Genomic DNA, 21,376 nt, shown 5'->3' on the forward strand with positions numbered 1-21,376 from the left:
AAACCATAAAATAACAAATAAACACATATAAAATCCTATTAAAATAAATTTAAAAATAATATTACGTATATCATAAAATCATTAAAAAAAAAAAAAGAAAAAAAAAGAATTGTTCCGAGCTTGAAGGGAGGCAGGTATAGAGGCTGACGTAATATTTGATAATGTGGTGCAATCTACCACTCCTCGGCCCTGGTGTTTGTTTTGTGCCAAGATGCCTCCCAAACAAGAAAAACGTAAACGTGTGAATCTTAGTGATGCAGAAACTTGATTTGATAAAGAAACTAGAATGTGGATTGAGTGTAGCAAGTGTATGTGATGAGTATGGTGTTAAGAAACAAACAGTTTCCGATATTCGTAAAAGTAAACAAAAGCTGCGGCAGTATGCTGCGAGTTATTATGTCGATGCGTCCTCTAGTAAAAGTGGAAAAGTAATCCCAAGAAAAGGCATGAAAAGTGGTAAAGATAATTTTATTTTATTTTATACTGGTATTACCATATAAATGACTTACCCTATATAGCTGGCAGTAAGTACTACATGAATACTTAGATTTCAAGGACTAGTTCATTATATAATAGGGAACTAGAAATGAACAGCATAATATACATGTGGTCTAACTAGGTATACAGACTTAAAGATTATTTTCAACTTACCTTCTCACCTTTAACCCCCAGCAAAATGAGTGCTACCTACCACACCCGTTGAGAGTCTTTGAGATGGTTATAACACCAGACCTTGAGTACCCACTCATGTGTGTGGATGTGAACCGCAGCTATGGGTCAGAAGATGAGCTGCGGCACAATCTCATTGACCTTAACACTGGCACAACTTGGACTCCAGACGAAGATGAGGACATGGATGGCATGGCAACTGTTGTGCCACGCCACAACCTCAATGTAAAGAATGTCACCCAAATTGAGAAGGATGCAATCCTTGTGTGCTATGAGAGTGAGTAGCCATGTATTTGCCATAGAGTAGCCATGTATTTGCCATATTGCAGTCACTTGGTGTTAGTGTCAGTACACAAGATTTGAGCCTGATATTATATTCTGTCTAGTGCACCAAATATTTTTCCAGATTTTTTAAGACACTTATTTTTACTCTTGCAGATATAGTAAGAGTGGTTAATCTGCAAGGAAGACTCAAGGAGAGGAAAAAGCAAACATCTGAGCTCACATTTGATTTCAATATAGACTCTATAGGTGAGTACTTTTTTTTTTTTTTGAGAAAACATGCACTGTTTACTATCAACTATTTTGTTTGTTTGTTTGTTCTAAGTAATGCCTGTAACACCGGTTGGCTCTCTTGAGGGGCCTCGTGGACAGCCCCAGGCCATTAGTTGTGTATTCATCATCATCATCATCGTTTAACGTCTATTTATTCCCTATGGTGGGGTTGGATGGTATATGAGCCTCCTCCACTGTTGCTGGTCCATAGCCATTTCTTCCGTGATGTTCAGCATCCTCATATCTTCCTCCACCACCCTTCTCCATGTCTTCCTTGGCCTTCCTGGTGGTCTTCTGCCCCCTATCTCAATGTTCAGTGCTCGTCTCAGGATGTGTTCTCTTCTCCTTACATGTCCAAACTACCTTAATCTGGTCTTACTCAGTAACTCCTCCAGGCCCTCCAGGCCACTCCTCCTCACCACTTCTTCATTTGAAATTCCATCTTGCCCTCTGATTGCCATAAAATATCTAAGCATTCTCACATCACACCGTATCAATAATGCTTCCAGCTGTTTCGTCACAGCCCAAGTCTCTGCCCCATACAGGAGCACCTATCTCACACGCGCCCTGTATACCTGTGCTCTGCTGCCAAGCAGGATATTCTGGTTCACTAATAAGTTTGCCAGTTCCTCCCACCTCTTTGAAGCACAAGCTATCTTCCTTTTCACTGCAGCTTCTGCTCCTCCTTCACACCGTATGACATCCCCAAGGTAGCAGAAGCTGTCCACTACCTCTACAGGGGCTTCATGCATCCGCACTTGCCTCACTTTCATCTCTATCCGTCCTCCTCCAACACAAGTTGGACAACGGAAGTCGACACCAGCTCTACACACATCTCTTACACCCGAACATCTCTGATGACACAACCTTTCACATCCTGCACACCACACCGAATTCTCTCTCACCCCTCTTCCACAGCAACCGCTCGGAACCTCCCACTCTCCATTCTTATCATCGGCTCCTGACCAGATATCAAGACCTTTGTCTTTTCCATGTTCACCCTCAGCCCTCTTCTCTCCATTGCCCTCTTCCACGCCCTGAACTTTTCCACTGCCTCCTCCGATTCTGCCATTAACATCAGGTCATCCGCATACAACAGCTCCTTCAGGCCCTCTCTTCTAGCTTCTTTCATAGCCTCCTGCATCACTACTATAAATAGCAGTGGGCTGAGTGCTGTCCCTTGATGGACACCAACTCTGATGCTAAACTCCTCTGATATTCCAGCTGGAGCCTTCACTTTACTCATTGAGTTTTCATAAAATGCCATCACCAATTTGATCAATCTCTCAGGAACCATCTGCCTTCTCAGAGCCCATGCTATCACTTCTCTTGGAACTCTGTCAAAAGCCTTCTTCAAATCCACAAAAACGTGATACAACATATTTTTCTTCTCCTTATATCTCTCCTGCAATTGCCTCATCACAAAGATAGCATCAGTAGTTGACCTGCCTTGCTGGAAACCAAACTGGATGTCCTCTATTTTAACTATGTCTCTCAACCTTCTCTCCAGAATCTCCTCACACAACTTCATTCCATGCTCTAGCAACCTCACTCCTCTGTACTTTCCACACAAAAGTGCATCTCCCTTTCCTATATAAATAGGGATAGTGTGTAGGTGAATTTTATTTAAAGTGGTTGCCATGATATATGACTTGCATGGCCCATGCTGCCCCCTCCAGTGTTACTCTTGACTGAAGTCAATGAAGTTAGGGTTGATTGAAAATCTGGACAGCATGTGATTGCAGCATGTGGGTAATCTTCTGACACTCAGTGATGGTTGAAAATTGTCAGCATCATACAGTGTGGCTTGAACCTAGGTCATTGTGATTACCACATCCACATGCTGACCACTTGGCCACTGCCTCCCCTAATAGCTCATGATACAGTTGAGGACTCTTAGGGCATTTAGCTGTTGGGTACCCTGTGGTTTGACATTTGAATGTCCGCTTGCATCTTGCAGGCCTAGGTTCAGTTCCCAGGCAGATTGTTGGAAAAAATATTAAGTCTTGAATTGATTAATTTCTCGTGTGTTTTGAGAGGTGGCAATTTCTCCCAAACAAATGGACTCTGTATTAACAGACATCAGAATCAGCAGATGAAAGTTAACAGTTGAGATTTCGGTCTGGAGTCTGAAATAGTTTCTTTTGGACCATGAACATTAATTAATTGGCAAAAAGTCTGCTTTTTTTCCTTGCAGTGTTTGTTTTGCAAACATGGTAAAACTAAATATAAATTTATTAACAAATACAGTATGATCTTGCATCTAACAACTAGTAGGCACTAAAAAACACTTGGATGCAAAATCATTAGATGCTAGGACATAAACAAATAAGGAAAATTATAATAGGTAAAAAAAAGAAGTGAACCAAATCCCTAATTTGACCCTATTTTCACTCATGTAAGATATTGACGTATAATCATACGTTGTGATCTAAAAAGTAAAGAAGAAATAACGTTGATAACTGTGAGTGATGAATGAGGTTCGTAGGTAAGATGAAAGGTGGTATTTGGTGGTATTTGAGGCAGGAAGGAAGGCTACTTATCCGCTTCTCCTTCCTCCTCCTTTGGAATTTAGGTTAAGAACAGCATTAAGTGGCTATACAGCATGACAGTATGTATGTATGATAAGGGCTGAGGTAGCAGACTGGGGAGAGGTGGTGTGAGTGAAGGGTGGACAACAATGACGTTACACGCTCAGGCAAGGCGGTGGTTGATTTGAGCGTTGTGCCTGGAATTTTTTAAGTAAGATTCAAAATTTCCTCTGTAAAAACGAATATGGGTAGAGGTCCATTGATTTCATTAGATGTGAATTTGATAAATTTGAGCTTATTAGATAAGAAAAAACATGGAAAGGATTGAAAAGGGGCCATCTGAGAATGAAGAAATAAGGGAATTACGTAGCATTGATTAACCCTTAAACTGCGTCATCATCATCATCATCATCATTTCATCGACGCCTGCTCCTAGGAGCTCCCACCAGGGGATGGCCACGGCACAAGAGCTTCCATCTTTCTCTATCCAGACACTCCCTCCTTGCCTGCTCAAAGTTTCTCAAAGATCTTTCCCCCCTCTCCCTAACGTACTCTTGCACCCTATCCCTCCATTTCACTGGAAGTCGTCCTCTAGCATTCCCTCCCTCTATCTCACTCACATACACCCTTCTGGTCATCTTACTCTCCTCCATTCGCTCCATGTGGCCAAACCGCTTTAAAGTCTGTCGCTTCACTTCTTCCCTTCACCCCTGTGACACATTCCAAAATGCTCGTACACACTTTCATTACTCATTCCATCCATTCTACTCACACCACAAGCACTCCTCAAGTAACTCATTTCCACTGCCTGCACTCTAGGCCTCTGACTTTCATTCCAGGCCCACGTTTCACTTGCGTATGTGAGGGTTGGTACTATTATTGTATTTCTCAAATCCCTCTTTACCTCCATGCTCACATTTCTACCATTCATGATTCGTCCCAAAGACCCTACCACCCTTCTTCCTCGCAATGCCCTTTCTCTTATCTCTCCCTCCGTACCACCATGCTTACACATAACTGATCCAAGGTACTTAAACTCATACTTTCCATACGTGATGCAGACGTCGGCGTCACAGTATAGAAAGGGTTAAGAGGAAATGGAAGAGGATTAATCCTCTTCTAAACCTCTTAATCCTCTTCCATTTCCTCTTAAGAGGTTTAGAAGAGGATTAAGAGGAAATGGAAAAGGATTAAGAGGTTTAGAAGAGGATTAACCCTTTCCATACGGTGTCGCCGACGTTGCCGTCACCATATTGAAGGGGTTAAGATGGCTATGAGGGAGACTGCGCCAGACATCTTAAGATGACGTGTTCCAAGCTGCATATAAAAAATTCCAGCAATGCCAGGGTAAAATTCAATGAACCTCGTGTTGCTACATCATCCCTCTCTCACACCATAATCTATCATAAGGTCAATCGGCCTGTGGCAGTCATGGAGGGTTTTACTTTGTCATCAACTTTTGATGCTAGCCAGCCCCCTGGCTCCTGCAGTTGTGGCTGTGGGGGAGGCATTGGAGGTGGTAAAAAGGTGTTAGTGAAGTGAAAGATTGTACTAGACTGTGTTCAAAGTGACATGATTTGAATTATACAACCATCAACTTGTGCTGGTGTGAGGAAGCGTGACAAGTGTAAACATGCTCCTGGCACTCAAGGTCACAGACATGCTCTCAAATGTAAATTTAGTTACCAACAAACTTAGTATGTAAGTCATTGACACCTTCAGAAACCTGAACATTGATTCTAGACTCTGAGCAACCACTGTCATCATTCTTCAATGGTCCACAGTGACAGGAAGACCAAGAAAACAACAGTGGGCATATGGAAGACTCAGCTGATGAACTGAGTGAGGGAGGGTTGCCACCTGCATAGATATAGGGGAATGGGGAGGCAGAGTTAGAACAGGAACCTCAGATACGTGAGACAATGCATACTCTGTGAATAATAAGTTGTAAGATAATGTTCACACATGAATGTGAAGTGTATTATCCTCCCTCTGCCACCCACCCAACTCCCTCATCACTGGGCCCACTCCCAAGAACACCTCATCTCCTCCACCTTCATCCAGCCAGCATTGCCACATAAAGTATATATATATATATATATATATATATATATATATATATATATATATATATATATATATATATATATATATATATATATATATATATATATATATATATATATATATATCATCATTTGGTGCTCTACATGTTTCCCTTGGGTTTTATAAGACTAAAAGTTGTTTTCCAGCAAGTTGATTTTTTGCCATTTATTGTGCACTCAGGAGCTGTCCAAAAATCTTAATTGTGCAGTTGCCAGGTTAACAGAGGATGATAAGTTGTTGCTAGATACTGCATGGTTGCTGCAAGGATTCCATTGCACTAATTGTCAGAGCTACCAACAGCATTCCACACACCCAAAAAAGGTCAATTTTTATAAACATTGGTTCTTAATGTATTATTAATGTACTATGGTGCTGACACCAAAGCAGCCACCTGAAAAGTGAAGGCACTTAAAAAAACTACAATGAGGAAAACATTCTGCAACAATTCCATTTTTTAATAAACTGAGAAAGAGATAAAGGTAAAAAGTATTCATCCAATTATGAATTGATAGATACTGAAGTATATTAGATACTAGATGACAGGGTCAAGAAAGTAGAGGAAATGTCATCAAGATTTATAAGGAAATATAATATAAGTGAAAAAAAAAATATATAAAAACTAGAATGATGAGCTTATAAGAAAAGTCAAGAACAAAAAAATCATATGTGAAACAACTGCAGAGGTAAATGATTTGAAAAGAAAGGAAAATAAATTAAAATTGAAATGGTTAACCACCAGTAAAGGTTTAAGAGAAAAGATGATGATGAAGATGTAATTAACCCTTTCAGTATGGTGACGCCGACGTCGGCGTTGCCTTTTCCATTTCCTCTTAATCCTTTTCTAAACCTCTTAAGAGGAAATGGAAGAGGATTAAAAGGTTTAGAAGAGGATTAACCCCCTTCACTACGGCCGGGCCAAAACAGCGCCCCGCACCACATCCGGGATCGCTGCGCGTGCCAAATTTCAAATGTCGCTATTGAATATAACAAGTTTTCAGCCATAAACTCAACACAATCATCAGGTATTATATATGAAAACATGCAGAATTAAATGGTGCACATAAAGAAACATAAATTAACTGATAATTTTGAGATGTAAGCATAAATATAAAGATAAAATAACTTGTAAATTGGCTAAAGCGAGCCAGGACGCAGTATGTGCGTCCACGGATATGGTACGGGGCATGCAAGGACACAGTATACGCGTCCTCGTGTTGAAGGGGTTAATCCTCTTCCAATTCCTCTTAACCCTCTCGCGCACGATGACGCGTTTCGCGTCATCAAAGGGTAAAAGGTCCTGGTGCATGATGACGCGAAACGCGTCATAAAAGATAAAAAAATTGATTAAAAATTAAGTTTTCGGTGAAAGTGCATCAAATTTGGGAGCGTCATTTGCTGGGATAAGTTTCTTAATGGTAACATATGGCAACCTTTCTAAGGAGCGTAGATGAGGAGCTTTGAGCGATTTTCATTTGTTAGCCTACCCAGACGGGAGAGGAAAAAAATACAGTTTTCTCGGTGTAACTCAGGAACTAATAGGTGTGTGAGAAATTTGAGGATACCACAAGAATCCTTATTAAATTCCGCTTCGAAACATATATTTGGCTAAAAAAGTTGGCCCACAAAATTTCAAGCTAGCGAGTGGGGAAGAGTTGGTACTTCGGATTTATTGTCTACAATGCTCTATAGGGAGACTTTGAACAAGTTTGTATTGTTTATATATATGTATATTTTCCTCTATTTTTATTTGCGCATGTTCTAGTACAAGGCTTTATGAAGCCATTGATACCAAATTTATTGGGGTACAATATATCTGTGAGGGTAAAATACGTCCGGGAATGTAGAGTATCGCGGCGGCAAAAAAAAAGGCCGGTTGGGCCTGAGAAATGTATGATGAGCAGAACAGAAACTTATTGGAAACTTATGGTGCGCGAGAGGGTTAACCCTTTCCATACTGTGACGCCGATGTCTGCGTCACCGTATTGAAAGGGTTATGCATGCAAATAACATATTAGAAAAGAACAAGGTGTTTGAGGAATCTGTTGATGCAGTCTGCTAAGTTAGAGATGAGATGGAGGGAAATAACAAGAGATTTGCAGGGATCAGTGTTGAGGTCTGTAATATTCCCGATAATATATGATGGACAGAACACATATTTATACAAACCTGTTTGCAGATGATGCAGAAATTGCGAGGAAAGAAGAAACTAAGAAATTTGTGTTTGTTGCAAGAAAATCTAGACAGGTTTTTCAAAAGGAACCAGGTATGAGAAGTGAAATTCAATGCCCAAAAATGCAAATTATTATAAATGGGTAAAAGTACGGTACTATGTTGCCATCATGCTCAGCTCTTCAAAGAAAAAATCAAATATAAAGAGAAAAAAAGGAGACAATGCATTGACCCAAGAGTGTCTCAAAAAGTAAATATCAAGGAAGAAATAAGGAGAAATCCAAAGTTGCTTAGGGAGACAGCTAGTATGAACAAATCAGTAAAGTAATAAGCAAGAAAAAGGAAGAAATGAGGAATTAAATAATCTGAGACAGCTGAAATGAGTACTATCTTGAAAATCATAAATAAAGGAATAGACAAAACCCAACTATCACCTTCCTCAACACTAAACATCCTCGGTCTATCCTTAACTCAAAATCTCAACTGGAAACTTCATATCTCATCTCTTACTAAATCAGCTTCCTCGAGGCTGGGCGTTCTGTACCGTCTCCGCCAGTTCTTCTCCCCTTTGACAGTTGCTGTCCATATACAGGGCCTTGTCTGCCCCTCGATGGAGTATGCATCTTATGTGGGGGGCTCCACCACACAGCTCTTCTGAACAGAGTGGAGGCTAAGGCTCTTCGTCTCATCAGCTCTCCTCCTCATACTGATAGTCTTCACCTCTTAAATTCACCACAATGTTGCCTCTCTTTCTATCTTCTATCGATATTTCCACGCTGACTGCTCTTCTGAACTTGCTAACTGCATGCCTCCCCCCCTCCTGCGGCCCCGCTGCACTCGACTTTCTACTCATGCTCATCCCTATACTGTCCAAACCCCTTATGCAAGAGTTAACCAGCATCTTCACTCTTTCATCCCTCACGCTGGTAAACTCTGGAACAATCTTCCTTCATCTGTATTTTCTCCTGCCTACGACTTGAACTCTTTCAAGAGGAGGGTATCAGGACATCTCTCCTCTCGTATTTGACCTTGCTTTCGGCCACCTCTTTTGTTTCTTTTTTAGGAGCAGCGAGTAGCGGGCTTTTTTTTTTATTATTGTTTTCTTTTTTTGTGTGCCCTTGAGCTGCCTCCTTTGTTGTAAAAAAAAAAAAGGGGGGGGGGGGGAGCATCAGAAAAAGGTTAAAAAATTTTACAGCATATGAAAATGTCAATATGGTAAACAGAGTAACACAAGGTTACTGTCAAACTGTTCTCTCCGTTGGGCTCCTCCAATCACAACCTTATTTCTGTATCCTGTCCTATCGCTCCTGTACATCCTCTGGACCCACCGAAGAGGCGATGCTTCTGGCATTTTGCCTCAGCTTGGTGGGACGACCTGAGGATCTACTTTTCCGATTTCCCGTGGAATGATTACTGCTTCCAGGAGAGAGATCCCTCTGTGTGTGCCCAGCGCATCACAGAGGTGATTGTCTCTGGAATGGAGGCATACATTCCACGTTCTTTTTCTACTCCTCATGCTAAAAAGCCTTGGTTTAATCATGCTTGTTCTCGTGCTATTAAAGATAGAGAAGCAGCTCACAAAAGGTTCCAGAGCCTTCGCACTCCTTCTAACTATGAACTTTACATTTCAGCCCGAAATCGTGCCTAATCTATTCTCCGACTTACCAAAACCTCTTTCATTAATAGAAAATGTCAATGGACGATTCTTAAGAATGATGTCTTCTATGCCCTCTCTGGCCTCAACTCTCAGAAGGCTTATGGACCTGATGGAGTGCCTCCTATTATCCTTAAAAACTGTGCTTCCATGCTGACACCCTGCTTGGTCAAACTCTTTCGTCTCTGCCTATCAACATCTACCTTTCCTTCCTGCTGGAAGTATGACTTTGTACAGCCTGTGCCTAAGAAGGGTGACCGTTCCAATCCCTCAAACTACCGCCCTATAGCTTTACTTTCCTGTCTATCTAAAGCTTTTGAATCAATCCTTAACAGGAAGATTCAAAAGCACCTTTCCACTTCTTACCTTCTATCTGATCGCCAGTATGGGTTCCGCAAGGGGCGTTCTACTGTCGATCTTCTTGCTCTCTTAACTGACTCTTGGTCATCCTCTCAGCCGTTTCGGTGAAACTTTCTCAGTTGCGCTAGACATATTGAAAGCCTTCGATAGAGTCTGGCACAAGTCTTTGCTCTTTCGGAATGTATCCCTCTCTCTGTTCCTTTATCTCCAGTTTCCTTTCCGGCTGTTCTATCTCTGCGGTGGTAGACGGTCACTGTTCTTCCCCTAAACCTATTAACAGTGGTGTTCCACAGGGCTCTGTCCTATCACCCACTCTCTTCCTGTTATTCATCAATGATCTTCTTTCCATAACAAACTGTCCTGTCCACTCATATGTCGATGACTCCACTCTGCATTATTCAACTTCTTTCAAAAGAAGGCCATCCCAACAGGGAGTACACGACTCCAGACTGGAAGCTGCAGAATCCTTAACCTCAGACCTTGCTATCAATTCCGATTGGGGCAGAAGGAACCTTGTGTCCTTCAATGCCTCAAAAACTCAATTTCTCCACCTATCAGCTCGACACAATCTTCCAAACACCTATCCCCTATTCAACACTTAGCTGTTACCTTCTTCAACACTAAACATCCTCGGTCTATCCTTAACTCAAAATCTCAACTGGAAACTTCATATCTCCTCCCTCGCTAAATCAGCTTCCTCGAGGTTGGGCGTTCTGTATCGTCTCCACCAGTTTAAAGGTTTTGACGCGATTCGAGTCAAAAGCTCATGTAGACGATTCCGTTTTGACGCAAATTGTGCCACGGTGTATGAAAGGGTCAATAATGGCTCCAGGGCCAGGAAAAAGCACCATTTATCATTTGCTATCATCATATATTTTTACACTTTTGTGTTCCTTAATATATTTTTTATTTGACTCAATAGGCATTGTCTTTCTCTTGATACTTTTTATAATGTACCTTCCATTAATTGTTGTTCTTTTGCAGTGTGCTTGACAGACAGTGTGCTGGCCTTTCATGAGCATGGTATGCAAGGCCGGAGCTTTAAAAATGGAGAGATAACTCAAGAGATCATAGACAACTCCCGAGTCTTCAGGTTACTTGGCTCAGACAGGTATGTGATGACAAGAGTTTTTAAGCATCCTTGCTGCAAGAGCTGCTGTTGAGAACATAACTTTTATGAGTTTTATCCTAATTATTGTGTTATGAAAAGAACTGAGGTCTTGAATTTTATCAATCCTAGAAGCTGATCTAAATTAGAGCTTCCAATCCTGGCTGCTTCACCATCATTATCATCAGCCATTGTTAGTCCACTGCAGAAGAAGGCCTTTCCCAATGTTCTCTACCTGTATGATGACAGTCCTGCTCCAGTAAATGTCACATTTCATCTCTCCACCTGGCTCTCTGTTTGCCCTGAATTCTGCAATTTCTAGGTTGCCACTCTCTTACTTTGATTGTCTATTTTTGTCAGTTTTATGCATGATATGATATGTTCAAGCCTATTTCCTAATCATCATTAAGATATCCTCATTTTTTTTGCTTCCTAATCCATGGTTTCTACTAATTTATTTTTCATGGGTTGCCCTTAGTAGATTTATTCTTCTACTGTCTCATGTGTTTCATTGCCAATCAGCATTTGTTTTCCTATTGTCAGTTTTTATCCTTATTTATACACACATACATGTGATTATACATCCTTCAATAAATTAATATATATATATATATATATATACATACATATATACATATATATATATATATATATATATATATATATATACATATATACATACATATATACACACATATATATGTGTGTGTGCAGTACCCTCCCGAGTTTCGTGATCCTCGAATTTCGTGCTTGGTCCTAAATTCTTACCATACCGACTTTCCCGCTGCTTTGACATGTATGGGTCACTTCTACCTGCTGCTGGTGTCACACGCGCAGCCTTATAGGCAGTGTCAAACTGGCCGTTTTCCTCCAAACATTAAGGCTACGGGCAACTGCAGTTGCCCGTATGCCCAACCGGGAGCGAGTTGATGTTTATCTGTACTTGAACTTTGGTTGGAAAACGGTTGTGGGTATGAGCAATGCCACGGCTGTATGTAAACAAACAGATGACGGCAGTGGCTGAGGAGTGAGGAGCAGTGGAAGATGGTTCACCAAGAGACTCGTAAAGTGGACTGGCAGAGCTGCTTTGTTTACTATTTGTTTGACAAAATAAGAGAACACCCCGTGCTGTGGAACCACAGTTCAAAAAACTTTTTTTTCTCCATCTATGAAGATTGTAGGACTCCCGGTGTTGTGTTCCTGACTGTCCTCCTGCGAACTACACATGCTCAGAAGCGAATGTAACAAAAAATGACTCGTTGACAAATGAAGCTGTTCTCACGCATCCCCTGACAGCATGGCTATGCTCTCTTCGCTTGCCAGCTCCCACCACCTCATGAACCTATGATGCTCTCTAGCCCCCCAAAAAAATCTGCCAAAATTACTGGCCTGCATATGCATATCAAGACAGTTTTGTTTTTGAAAATAGCAAGATGCTATTTCCCGTAAATTTACCCATGAATCACTGCATGAAGGCTGTTTATTGGCTCAGGAACACAACACCGGTGTGGCGTCTCTCATTCCCGTATTGTGAGGCATCCCATCCTGATTGGGCATGCGCAGACTTTTACATACACAGGGTGGATTAATTTTGACACGGTAACGTGTCTTTTGTCGACTGCCTTTTGTGATCTGTCCCACCCAAGTATATTTTTATTTTCATTAAAGTAAATGAGGACATATGTTTTGAATTTGAAAATGCATGAAATATGAAAGCTTGTTCCTGCACCCCTCGTATGTCGGCAAATGTGATAAGTGAGATAACTTACACCCCTTGTACAGTAAAGTCATGAATCTCGATCAATCTCATCTCGATATTTCGCATCTCGATTGCACCATCAAGAACCCACGATTCACATATCTTGATCAATTTACACGAATCTCGATCACTGATTTTTTCGATTGCTCTCCCACCTTTTGAAAAAGGAGAGATGGAAGAAAAGAAAGAAGTCTTATACAACATGTGGAAAATAAGAATTAGCAAATTGAAAAGCCGGCACTCCTACGGAATCCAGGTCCCACCTGGCCAGCGCCTGGCTCAGCTGCTACCCGCAGGCCAAAGTTGCCAGTTAGGCATTTTCTGCTGCAGTGTTGTTAGCACGCTGGGTGAGCGAGCCCCTTGGTAGTGCTCCCTTCCACATTATCATACATTTACACACTCTAAGTCTCTACCATACTTTCTATTGTACTCTTAGTCATGCACTCAGGCACTTGGAGGCAGAGCCATTAATCAGTCAGTCTCCTGCTACACCCCCGCTGCCCTGTCATCAATATCGTTATAGATAATATAGAAGTTGGTATAGTCTTTGTGTATTCTTACATATGAGGCGCCGCGTGCAATATTGGGGTAAGCGCCAACCACGTGGGTTTGGAGTTACGATTATATACTACTATTTTGACCCTTCCTCTTTTATCCGAGCAAGTCATTTACCCCAAATCAACACTGGAAATAGGGTAAAAAGTCTCAGGAAAAACATATCTCGCTCAAACGTATGGTCCGCGCGAGGTAGGGTGGGCATGCTGGCGTGGAGTAATGGTGTAAGTCCCCAGCGGGCTCTGGGAGGAAGTGACGCAGTTGCCATGTCTAGCTGATCTAATTGTTTTTTCGTACAATTTCTAACTATGTTTGATATTCAATAGCTGACTTAATGTACTTTTGTTTGTTGTACTTTTTATAATTGACTAGTGACAATTTTTAACTAGTTCTTTCTGAGTGAACATGACTAGCTACATTAATTACAACAATTTGCATTTTCTTCCGACTTCCGACTGCTCTAAAACCCAGTAAATCACAATACGAGTAAAAAAAAAAATACTTCTGGTGGATTTTCTTCTTCTTTCAAAACCCAGGGTGGGTTTTTTTTCTTTTTTTTTTTTCGCTTTGTACATAACACGGGCAGTTTTGTCTTTACATAAGCTTCATTTTGGTATAAAATTGATGATTCTAGCTTTAAAACCAACAAAAAAATTGCAATCTGAAGTTGCAAAAACTTCAACTGCGATTTCTGAGGTTTTTAAAAACTGGCGCTTACCCCAATATTGCACGCGGTGCCTCATATACATTGAGCCCTTTATACATTATTTATATTAACCATTGGATATAATTTTCCTGATCCAACAGTAATACTTCGATTAATATATATCTGTATTAGCTATTTTGATGACAGGATTAGTCACCCCTGCAAAGTTGTAGAAAATGAATGTAAATGAAACTTGAGAAAACGTAAGCATCGATATATGGTAGACAGCAATATTTCTTAGTACCTTTTTAATAACATGTTTCTCAAATATTTATATTACTGTATACTATTTGCCAACTGAACAGCTGCCTAATTTAATTCATATCCTTAGCAATCAAAAAAGTGCAAAATCTGACTCTGAATGAGTGACAAGATTAATAAGTAATGGTTTTCTAATACATTTTATATGGAGAGTGAACCAGATTGTATACGCAGTGCATTGTGGGTAAAACAAATGCTTAGTAAGCTATCCTTATTAAATAGGTTGAGCCACTGCAACACCCATATACAGCACAAATCACCATTTTCACTGAGCACGCTGCGGTGAGAACACAGTGAAGTGAATCAGTTTCCCGCCCAGAACCATTTGTATACATGTGTGACGTCATCTGCGGTGCATTGTGGGTAAAACAAATGCTTAGTGAGCTATGCTTATAGTATATAACCCTTGGGCAGGACCTGGATTCCGTAGGAGTACCGAAAAGCCTAAACCCATAATAAACACAGCCACACACACACAAGCCCTAATAAAAATACTGTTTATGTGGCGCCGATACAAAGGCTATGCCACCGACACTCACCATCATCATCATCAGCCACCTGTCAGCTGTTCAAACCCAGCGTGTGGTCAAGGTTGTTTGACTTCCTGGATCCCATTCACCATGTTTCCCACGGCCAATGGAAAGCCCCAGGGGGTGGGTAAGAGCGAGAATGGAAGTCAAGGACCACAACAAGGTGTGAAAAACCCGGAAGTGAGAAACGTTGATATAGGTTAGTTGGCAAGGCTTTGGTCCCAATTTCATTTTTCCTCATAAGAAGTTAACTTTGCATCTTGATATTTCAAATCTCGATCAGTATTTTCGGTCCCAATTATGATCGAGATTCGAGATTCTACTGTATGTCGGTAAATGTGATAAATAAGATAACCTACACTTGTATGTTGGTAAATGTAATAAATGAGATAACTTACACCCATTGTCTGTCAGTAAATGTGATAAATGAAATGACCTGCACCCCTTGTATGTCAGTAAATGTGATAAATGTGATGACCTGCACCCTTTGTGTGTCTATTACGGGGTCCATTTCATCCTAGAGTTTGGCCACCTTGCCTGGACATTCTGCAATATCAACACTTTAATAGTAAACATTGGGTTTTGCGCATGCGCAATCAGGATGGGATGCCTCACAAAATGGGGATGACAATAGTTGCCACACCAGTTACCACAGCACAGTTCTCTGACGAAGTTTGGGTCTACACTCCTGTCCTCCTGTCTTTGAAGCCAAAATCGTGCACACAACCGCTTCCTCCTTCCATGTAACTGCAGCAACAAGTCCATAACTTGGGTATTGGCAGTACAAGCCACGACATCCCTTATTTTAGCAGACGATGCTATGTCGATACAGGGCGACTGCTTTGTTTATGTTGTGGGTACCAGCAACCAACCTTGGCCATGTGTGTGATGCACACCCGGAAAAATTGGAGTTCTCGTTTTTGGTGGAACATACAACATACCAAAGTCTCTATTTCTTCTTCCTTCTTGCTGTACTCCAACTTTCATCAGTTCGGCACATCCCTTTCCATAGTTCATGTTATCAACTCCCAGGTCTTTCTTAACCAACATCATCACACCTCTTCCCTATTTTTCCCTTCTGTCCTTTCTCCACACATTGTACTTTCCTTCACCAATACCTAGGGACATGACAGCATTGCCCAACTTTGTTTAGACTATTCCCATGATGCCTGGTTCATTCTCCCTCAAGTAAACATTTGACCCTTTCAATACGATGATGCAGATGTCGGCGTCACAGTATGGAAAGGGTTAAGAGGAATTGGAATAGAATTAATCCACTTCTAAACCTCTTAATCTTCTTCCATTTCCTCATAAGAGGTTTAGATGAGGATTAAGAGGAAATGGAAGAGGATTAAGAGGTTTAGAAGAGGATTAACCCTTTCTCTCCACTTTTCCAGCCAGGTCATGCACCATTTTCTCTGGCACCAACATTTTTCTATATGCCATCCTGCTGGGAATTGCACTCTCACCCTCACCAAAGCCAGAAAAGTCCCTCGTGGGATGAAGTAGGCCTTTTCTCAGCTGGGCAACAAGCGTAAACTAAAAAATCATGTATGTAAACACAGCGCCAACCTCCGGTGTGGCCAGACTTTCCTCCATTTTCATGTTATTTACGTGTCTTAACTGCACTAGTATGAGATGGAACAGCACTCACACATTGCCCTCAACCCAGAACCACATCCTAGGCCTGAAGGCCATCAGTAAACCCGCATCCTCTTGAGAATCCAGGAGCACCTACGCTGACGTCTGCTGCTTGTGATGGCTATTCACTACTGTGTGTGTGCATTCATTTGTGTATGTGTGTGTGTGTGTAATTCACTCATGATTTGATAATGAACTAGACTTATCATCAATCAGTGCCCTCCCAGAGTGAGCTTTAGATCTCATTTAATTTAATGGGCATAGCGAGACCTTACACACACCCATCCCTCAGTAAATGCTCCTTATCAGGGGAAAAATTTTCAGCCTGAGCTGGGCTCAAACCTCACTCTTCTGATATGGCAGACTGAGATTAACAATCACACCATATGAGCTTTGTGCATGTGTGTGTGGGTGTGAGTGTATGCGTGGTTGTGTTTACTCGGTGTAATTTGCCCACGGCCTGATCACAAGCTGGGCTTGTCATCGCCAGCAAGTACCCTCCCGACCCAAGCAAGCTCATTATATGGTCAATTTCTGGGTACTGCTAGGACCTTAACACACCACACACCCATCCCCCTTGCTCAATGGGGGACAGTAACTGCTCCTTGTCAGTGGAAAAATCCTGGGCCTGAGCAGGGCTCGAACCTTCGCCTGTCAGACCATGAAGCCTAGCAGCACAGAGCTCTACCACTTAACTACTGAAGTCGTGTAGCATTGTATTTACCTAGTTGTGATATACAGGAACTGAGGTACACTCATGGGGTTTCATCCCCCAATCTTATCTAATCAAGCCTAGCTTTAAATTTATTAATAGTTTTGGCTTGAACCATCTCCTTTACGAAGTCATTCCAGGTGACAATGGCCTGATAAGGAAAGCTTTCTTTCTTGATATCTCTCAGGTACATGGTCCTCCTCAATTTATTTACATGACCTCTTGTATTTCTAGTATCCCAAACAAACAGGCCATCCCTGTCAATTGTTTCCATTTCCTTCATAGCCCTGTACATTAAAATGCTAGCTGCTAGATGGCAAATTTCCCCACTAGATCATTACCCAAAATCTCCAGATCTAGTGGGAAAATCACTAGAATGGCAACACTGGTTGTTTATGCCAGGGCTGCCAAAGCAGAGTTGGCAACTATGCGGCATCGCCGAAGTGTTTACCTGCCATAGACCCGAGTTTTGTGCCGCTGTATCATGGCATGCCTTTCACCATTATTACTGGACCATTGAGCTTGTATTCAGTAGCAACATGCCTAAGATTACTGAGAAGAGGAAGCACAAGGTGCTTACCTTGAAGCAGAAGTTGGAGATCTGCCAGAGACTTGAGAAACACGAGTCCCATCATAGTCTCATGGAGGAATTTGGCTGTTCAGCCTCCTCTATGTATGAGTTTTGGCAATTCTATAGGAGTAAGTTTAAAAAAATGGCAAAATGGGCTATCTAGCACAAGCTTCCCCGCGTTCGTGCCAGATAAATGAGGTTCTACTGTATTAATTTATCGCTTGTTTGTACTTCACCCAAAGGCCCAATCTTTTCCTGCTCCTCTACCTGTTCCATGCTACATCTCTTTCACCCTTTGCTATTTCACATCTATTGAACCAAATTTTAATTCTAACCTCCCTATTCCCCATTTTTGGCACCTTTTTTTTCTGCCTGTAGCGTTGGTAGTCTTTCTTGAGGGGACTTAGGGTCAGCCCCAGCCTGTTGGTGGTGCAGGCTAATTTTATTTATAGTGGCTGCTGTGATGTATGACTCTTGCTTGGCCCATCCTGCCCTCAGGTGCTCCTCTTGACCAAAGTCACTGAAGTTAAGATTGATTTAAGATCTGTCCATGGACAGCATGTGGGTAATCTCCTGCCACTTGGCGATGACTTGAAAAATCAGCGTGTTTCAGTGGGGACTCGAACCTAGTCCACGCTGGGTCCTCAGGCTTCACCACGCTTGCACGCTAACCATTCGGCCACTGCCTTACTCCCTCATTGTAAATCTCGAGTAAAGACAGCCACTTCTTTTCCACCGTTCCAGCTCTGTAGAACTTACTCCAGTCCACTTCTTCAAAGTGCTTTCTCAACTATGCAAAGTTCGCCTTGCTATAATTGTATCTCCCAATTTTGTGGTCCTTTCCTCTCCTCACTTCTCCTCTATCATTCATCGTAAACTCAATTACCACATGATCACTTCGTCCTAGTAGACCGATTTTGTACGACACTTTTCCGTCTATTTAAGGCTCCTTTGTAAACACTAGGTCCAGCCTTGAAGGTTCATCATTCCCCTGAAATCTTGTGTTCTTCTTGATCCATTGCATTAGAGTGTTGTCTGTTGCCATCCTCAACAGTGTATTTCCCCAAGATCCCTCACCTCCCTTTGATGTCCACTCCTCCCAACACACCTCTTTGCAGTTTAAGTCCCCCATCATGGTTAGGTTGTCACTCCCACTTATCATTTTCTCCACCCATTCAATTATGTCTTTCATCATTTTTTCATATTCTTCACCCCAAAATTTTATTATTATTATTATTATTATTATTATTATTATTTTTTTTTTTTGTGTGTGTGTGTGTGTGTAACATACACCACACCAAAGTTTCTATTTCTTCATCCTTCCCATTGTACTTCAACTTTCATCATGTCGGAACATCCCCTACCATAGTTTATGTTATCAACTCCCAGGTCTTTCTTAATCAACATCATCACTCCCCCTCCCTGCTCTTCCCGTCTGTTTTTCTCCGCACATTATACTTTCCTTCGCCAATTTCTAGGGACACCATAGCTTCGTCCAACTTGGTTTCGACTATTCCCATGATGTCCGGTTCGTTCTCCCTCAGGTAATCATTTAATTCTGCCAGTGCTGATGTTAGCCCATTCATGTTTGTGTATGCCACCTTTAGTTTAATGTGTTTCTGTGTGTTTGTGAGTGCAGCTGTGTGTAAGTACTATATTTGACGGCTTATAAGACGCACCTATTTTTCCAAAAAAAATGTCTCAGAAAATCACCCTGCATCTTATAAGGTCAAGGGTCAGGTTTGGGTTACTGACTAGTGGAGTTTTAGTGCTGCAGTGGCCCTTAAATTGAATCGCAAACATATCCGTATATGTAAGCAAGGTGGCGATCGCTTCTACACCAACAACGGCAACTCTTTTCTAAAGTAACAATGTAAATTTATTTTTGCACTGCCTTATGTTTTAAAAATATACTAAAATATTATAATGAGAGTTATGATGTAGAATGATAATAAAGAAATATGATGTACAAACTTTATACCCGTTACCCCTCTGACAGTGTCGCTGTGTACAATATATTTGTTCACGTCTCAAAGCAGGACTCTTGAGTCATTAAGAAGGACCAGTTCTGGTAGGTCCAAGCAAATAGTAAGTTTTTTTAAATGTAAAATATTGGGATTTAATAAGAATCTGAATACATATGAAACTTTAAAAATGCCCTTAGAGTGGAGAGGGCTACGAATGTCAGGCAAAAACCCTTCACCTGACATTTGTAATTTATTCCTGTTTATATATAGTCATACCTTGGTTTACGAGTGCCTTAGTTTACGAGTGTTTTGATTTACGAGCAAAATAAATCACAAAAATCCCTTTGTTTATGAGCAGTTACTTGGTATACAAGTATCCTGTTTGTATATATACAGGTAACTCTTGATTTACACGAGTTTGGTTTACGCGTTTTTTAAATAAAGCGGGGTCAAAAATCCAAATAAATGTTTAATTTACACGTTTTTTAAATAAAGCGGGGTCATAAATCCAAATAAATGTTTAATTTACACGTTTTTTCACTATACGCAATATTTTATGGAGTGGACACCAGATGTCTCCCGCAACTGGACTCACACAGCGCCGCGGCCACACAGCTGAGCTCAGTTCTTCCCGCGTGCCACTTGAACAACAATATAGTACCCATGCTGCCACGCTACTCAATAATAGGGGTGGGCTGGTACTGGTACCAGTACCGATACTAACAGTACCAGCTATACGGTACGGTACCGGCACCAGACTGCTCGGTATCGGTATCAATACTAGCCAGTCGCTCATGGTGTCCCTCATTTCTTCCTCACATGAGTGAGGCTGAGACTGAGTGCCTGAGTGGATATCTCGGTGATATGGATATTCTCTCTCTCTCTCTCTCTCTCTCTCTCTCTCTCTCTCTCTCTCTCTCTCTCTCTCTCTCTCTCTCTCTCTCTCCACTGAATGAAGTGAATATTTATTTTTCGATAGAAACCTACCTCTTGTCTGATTTACATTGTTTTTGATTTACGCGACCTCTTCAAGGACACAATACTCGTGTAAATCGAGTTACCTGTGTATATATATATATATATATATATATATATATATATATATATATATATATATATATATATATATATACAGTAAATCCTCAGTTATCCGGGTGCACCGTATCCGACCTCGCCTGTATCTGGGAGTTTTAAAAAATATTTGATTTAAAAAAAAAAAAGTCGCGCCGTCAAAAGTCGTTCAAATTTCCCGCGTGATGCCTCTAAGGCCTAAGCTCTGCCCAGGCAGCGTACCGCACCCATAAGGCGTGCCCCAGCTTGCACGTAGCAATGATATTGACGTCCTGGTGCGAAGGTTCACAGGAAAGCTGTGTGCTTCACAGTACAACTGGCACGGAAACGTTCTTGCCGAGCGCTATAGACCATATCGAGGTGACGAGAGTCAAGGCAGTGCAGGTTTAAATGGCGGGAGTGTCAGAGGACTCTAAATGAAACACACAGTGCGAACCCTAGCTTAAGCCTT

The 21,376-nt window shown here is 41.4% G+C and overlaps 1 protein-coding gene across 1 annotated transcript in view; it reads left to right on the forward strand.

Moving 5' to 3' along the window:
* LOC126996675 (mitogen-activated protein kinase kinase kinase kinase 3-like) overlaps positions 1-19,760 on the forward strand; it is a gene marked incomplete at its 5' end in the record, with an annotated part of 50,305 nt that extends 30,545 nt beyond the window's left edge. The window contains 4 exon segments of the mRNA XM_050857409.1: positions 673-946; positions 1,108-1,200; positions 11,029-11,155; positions 19,366-19,760. Of these exon segments, the coding sequence (XP_050713366.1) occupies positions 673-946; positions 1,108-1,200; positions 11,029-11,155; positions 19,366-19,435 (564 nt within the window).
* Between the last annotated feature and the right edge of the window lie 1,616 nt (positions 19,761-21,376).

Source organism: Eriocheir sinensis, chromosome 10 (assembly GCF_024679095.1).
Source record: "Eriocheir sinensis breed Jianghai 21 chromosome 10, ASM2467909v1, whole genome shotgun sequence".
NCBI lineage: Eukaryota > Metazoa > Arthropoda > Malacostraca > Decapoda > Varunidae > Eriocheir > Eriocheir sinensis.